Consider the following 5,000-nt stretch of genomic DNA (forward strand, 5'->3'; position numbering starts at 1 on the left):
TGAACCTCAGCAAAATGTCAAATAACAAGGGATTAAGAGAAGGTCCAATGTGCAGACAGTCATTTAAACTAGGCCCAAACACTTTAGATGAGGCATCGTATACAACTCTCACCTTAGTTGTATCTCTGTCAAGTCTCACTACTGTCCTGTGTGGAAGATAGTGGACATCTCCAGGCGGTGGTATTTGATCTTGTGGTACCATTTCAACCACACCACTGTGCAGTTGCTCTCTAATCACACCATCATACTGCTTCAGAATTTCTGGTTGGTTCTTGAGCTTCTTGATTGTTGTTGTCAGTCTACGCAATGCCACTGTATAATTGTCTGGTAACATGGGGTGATTATCCTTGAATGGTAACTTGACCTGGTATCTCTTTCCAGTAAATGTGATGTCATTTGAAAACTTGTCATAGACTGAAGTTTCATGTTCCTTAATGCCCAAAGTCCCAACATTTCTGCAGATCATCCTTCATATCACTTATCTCTGTGGACTCTATCTTTAACACATGCGTGGAACTCAGATTCACAGTGCACGACCTTGTCAATGTTGAGCACATAGTTGGTCCTGATAAAACCCAACCTAAATTGGTTTTAAGGGCTACTGGTCCATAGGGATCTCCTTTAACGATGTTCCCAGTAAAGAACGACCAGTAATAATCTGCTCCTATCAGCACATCAACACTGACAGAATCACTTGTATCACATGCAAGTCGTAGACCCTGCAAGTAGTGGTAGCATTCCAACGTGGTTCGAGACCGTTGATTGGACACTGGGCTGCAAATTACTGGTACAACATATGAGGTGATATACACTTTCATTTCATCCAATGTCCTGACACACAATTGCACAACATCACATTCCTTCACAGAGGCTGAGTTATCTCCAAATGTTTTGATTAAAAGTGTCTCCTTACCAATGGTTGGTAGGTTCAATTGTTCACATGCCTTACTGGTTATGTATGATCTCTGGCTACAGGAATCAAATATCACATGGGCATTCAATCCAAGTTGTTGGTTATCTGGTCTGCAAACAAAGGCTTGGGCTACCTGTAACAACACAGAGTCTCCTATCTTGAGATGATCCAGATCCATGTGGTGTTGCCTCGTCACTAACTACATTCCTGGATGCTGGAATGTTCCTTATTCTTTCACAAATGGTTACATGGTGTCTACCTTCACAGTTAAAGCATTTTGCCTTTGACGGACAATTTTTGGAGATATGGCCACCCTTCAGGCACACAAAACACTTGCCATTTCGTCTCAAAATTGTTCTCCTAGCTTTCGGTTCAGTGATGGTCAGGCAGTTAATGGATTTGTGATTCTTCTTGCAAAAAAAAACATTGTTGAGTAAATTCCTCACTGCCTGTATAAAGGGCAGAGGCAGAATGGGGTTGTTTGCTTCTTGCTTTGTACTGTTCAAACCTGGGTGTATTGGCATTTGCACCACTTTTTTTCATTGCAGTACATCTTTCCCTGGCTTCCAACTCAGTTTTCAGTGCACTCAACAAGGCATCAAGATTCCATGATTCCTCACTGCCAAACTTACGGCTTACAATCAATAGTAACTCTGAGGGGATTTTTTCCATCACGACTGGGACCAATAAATTCCCAAAGGACCGTGATTCAACTCCTAACGCATTCAAACCTCGAATGTTGATTTCAATCTTGTCAAACAATTCACGTAATCTCTTTGTTTCATGCACTGAATTGACAGATGGAAGTTTCAATAAGGCATCCATATTTTTGATATCAGCAACTGCGGTTTACCAAATCGGTCCTTAAGAATGTCAATGGCTACTTTATAATTGTCTGCGGTCAGAGGCAGTCCAGCAATTGCGGATTCAGCATTGCTTGTTACACAACTCTTCAGATAGGTGAATTTTTCAATGGCCGAGATGGCAGTATTTCCATCGACAGCAGATTGAAATGTGTCCCAGAAACCCTGCCATTCTTGATAATTTCCCGAAAATGATTTGAGTTCGAATTTAGGTAGTTTCACTTTTGCGCTTTCGGTATTTCTGGTACTACTATTTTCCTGATTTGTCGCATGGGCCTGTGTGTGTTTGCCATATTTCCCTTTCTCCAAACTCAAATCGATTTTCGCTAAAATACTGTAAACGTGCTCACAAAACTCACCAGAATCTTCTATTTCTTTCTCCAGTTCCTTTGGTTTGGTGAGCTCTAATATTGTTTCATCCAGCTTTTTGGTCGTTTCCAATTTTTCGGTCAACAAGGCTTTCAGAGCCGTTAACTCTTCCCTGAACGACGTTAAATCTCCCACGCGTTCTGTCAAAATCTTCTCCACATTCCCCACTGTTTTGTACACAAAGGTCCTTTGTGCATCTCGTATTTTCCTGTTCTTGTCGATATTCATGACGCTTTATGTCCATAAACACCCTTTTTGAGTAGACTTCGCCTTTTTCCAATTCAAAAAATCCTTCGATGACGGCAACAGCTTTGTTGTTCTACTCCTTCTTGTATTTCCTCCGACTCGAAAGGACCATGTAATGAATCTTTATGGTATATTTAATTCATTTCCTGGTGAATAATCTCTTCACAATTTTCGATACGAATTACCACTTCACTCGACCGTTTCAGGCCTTAAGCACGGTTGAAATCTAAAACTCAACTTGACACTCGAAGCGATCCGACGATCGATCAAAACTCAGACAAGTCCTTCTTTACACGTGACTTTCTTCCCGCCACACGTAATGTATGCTTATTTATGTGAAATCTATTTTTAAAACAAACGACCACTACCTTGATTTAAACACCTTAAAATGTTTTGCTTGTGCTTTTCCACCACGAGCCCTAAAGCGCCATAATTCGAGGTAGGATTTTTGAGATTGGGAGGACAAAGTAGTTTTGGCCCCACTCTATTCGATAAATTACCATCATCCGTCTGTTTCAACCAACGTTTTCTACTCCATAGCTTAAAGAGTGAAGGGAAGACCAATGGAAATAGATTACTATTTTCAGCGGTCTTCCCTGCAGTATATAAGCTAGTTTGCATACTAATAAGCGTCACTTCACACGAGGAGTCGAGGGGCGAACTAATCGTATAACCGTAGATCATGGGGCTAATGGTCTACCCTTCACTTGATCCCGATCCCGTGTTGGTGCCCGCTTTCCCACCCACCCTTCCCCTGTTACCGAATGTACCCCTTCTTCCGAAGCTCCATAGCTTAAAGAGTGAAGGGAAGACCAATGGAAATAGATTACTATTTTGTAAAGGCTTACCAAACTTTCGAGACGCCGTCGTCCTGCCTGGGAGGAAGACAAATTTTTGTCAGAGCTGAAATCTGACAGATTTGTCAATTTACATGCCATGAGTATGATGATTTGAAGGAAAATGTCATTTAATCTCTATTTTTAGTCGGAGTATTTGGTGTTTATTTCGTTGTGATTGACACTTGTGGTTAACAAATGTTTTACTGTGTCTCAGACTCTCAGTGCTTCCACGCGTGAAAAATTGAAAATTTGAGCCAAATTTCGTCGACATTTTTGGAAGGGCCAACAAATTTTGTCAGTCCAGTGCGTCCGAAACCAAACCCCAAAAACGGCAAAGATCTGAGGTAGCTTCCCCTGTGCGTACTAGATAAGATTAACGAAACTCTTAAGACGTGTAAACAAATATTACACATATGCAAATTAGTTAACCATGGATAATACCACCCTGCAAGCAGAGCCTTTCTTTTGCTTGCTCGATTTTGGCGTTTTCGAGAAAGGCTCTGCATGAATCGAGTAAGATCTTTATTGAATATGCGCTGCATGATGCCAGGATACAGTCTCCAACCCAAGCCTAATATGCCAGATATACAATCGGTTTTGTCACTAAACGGACGCTCGCACTGGAAAAACCGGTTTGACGAGAGAAAACAAGATTGACTAGTCCAGAAATTCGGGCTGCGGCGGCTTCAAAGAGTTGACACGATTCGAGCAGAGCCTACTTTTCTCCTCCTCAGTAAAGAAAAAGACAAAAGGAGGCTCTGCTCGCAGGGTGGGATAATACGCAACGATATTCAGAACGGGCAGAAAAATCTCACAAAAACCTTTTCCAGCCAAAAGTAATTTTATTGAAACCAACAACATATTTGCTATTAGAGGGAAGAAAAAACTTCCCATTTCATTGCGTGCGTGCAAACAAGCTGCCAACACACTCCGTGTCAAAAACGCGACTAAATAAATTCCCACCAGTGTTCAGCATCAAACCTTTTGCTGAAAAACCCTTTACTTGAATGTTATGCATAATCGGACGATCAAGTTGCGCGTGTGATCCGTTATAAATATTTTTTCACAACATGATTCCGAACCGTTAGTATCACCACAGAAGACAAGAACATCATTCTAAAAGCTTATTCTACGCAAAAAGTGGGTTGTGGAGGTAGTTTTGTGAGTGGAAATCAAGGTTACGCGGCAGACGGCAAATACAAACTCACGATTTAATTAAGTTAACACACCAGAAAGACGCTAACCTCATTTCGACAAGAAAATGCTTTACTATTGCCATAAAAACTATCCAGTTAAGCTCGCATATCATAAAACATGATGAATTCATAAAGGCCACCTTTTCCAGCGAACAATTTTTTGAAACAAACAACATATTTGCTATTAGAGGCAAAAACCTCTTCTATTTCATTACGTGCGTGAAGAGAAGAAACTCAATCGTGTCAAATATGCCCAATATTGCAACAAACTAAATTTCAGGGTCAAACTGTTTCCATGAAGAACCTTTTCCTTCAATAATGAAGCACAAAATACACGACAAGCTTTCTTTCAAATAATTCTTCGCTGTCACATTTCCAATTATTTTCTTTACCTGCAGACTGTGCAGAGTTGATCACAGATCCACGTAAGGTGTTCGATTCGTTCTCTGTCTTTGTTGAACCCATAAGTTACCAGAGAATTTTCCATTTGGTTTCAGTGTTCTACATAACAGCACACTTGGTAAAATATTATTTTAGAAAAACAGCTCCCTTTGATTTCGGCTGGACGGGCGAT

The 5,000-nt window shown here is 40.8% G+C and overlaps 1 protein-coding gene and 1 pseudogene across 1 annotated transcript in view; both read right to left on the bottom strand.

The window, feature by feature from the left end:
- The window catches only part of LOC137976648 (uncharacterized), a 2,409-nt gene extending 2,075 nt beyond the window's left edge, over positions 1 to 334 (bottom strand). Inside the window, exon 1 of the mRNA XM_068824016.1 lies at positions 1 to 334. This exon is cut by the window's left edge and continues 2,075 nt beyond it. Coding sequence (XP_068680117.1) covers positions 1 to 334 — 334 coding nt within the window.
- A 97-nt stretch (positions 335 to 431) lies between these two features.
- Positions 432 to 2,373, bottom strand: LOC137976649 (uncharacterized; annotated as a pseudogene).
- Positions 2,374 to 5,000: the final 2,627 nt, after the last annotated feature.

The sequence above is a fragment of the Montipora foliosa genome, chromosome 11 (assembly GCF_036669935.1).
Source record: "Montipora foliosa isolate CH-2021 chromosome 11, ASM3666993v2, whole genome shotgun sequence".
Taxonomy (NCBI): domain Eukaryota; kingdom Metazoa; phylum Cnidaria; class Anthozoa; order Scleractinia; family Acroporidae; genus Montipora; species Montipora foliosa.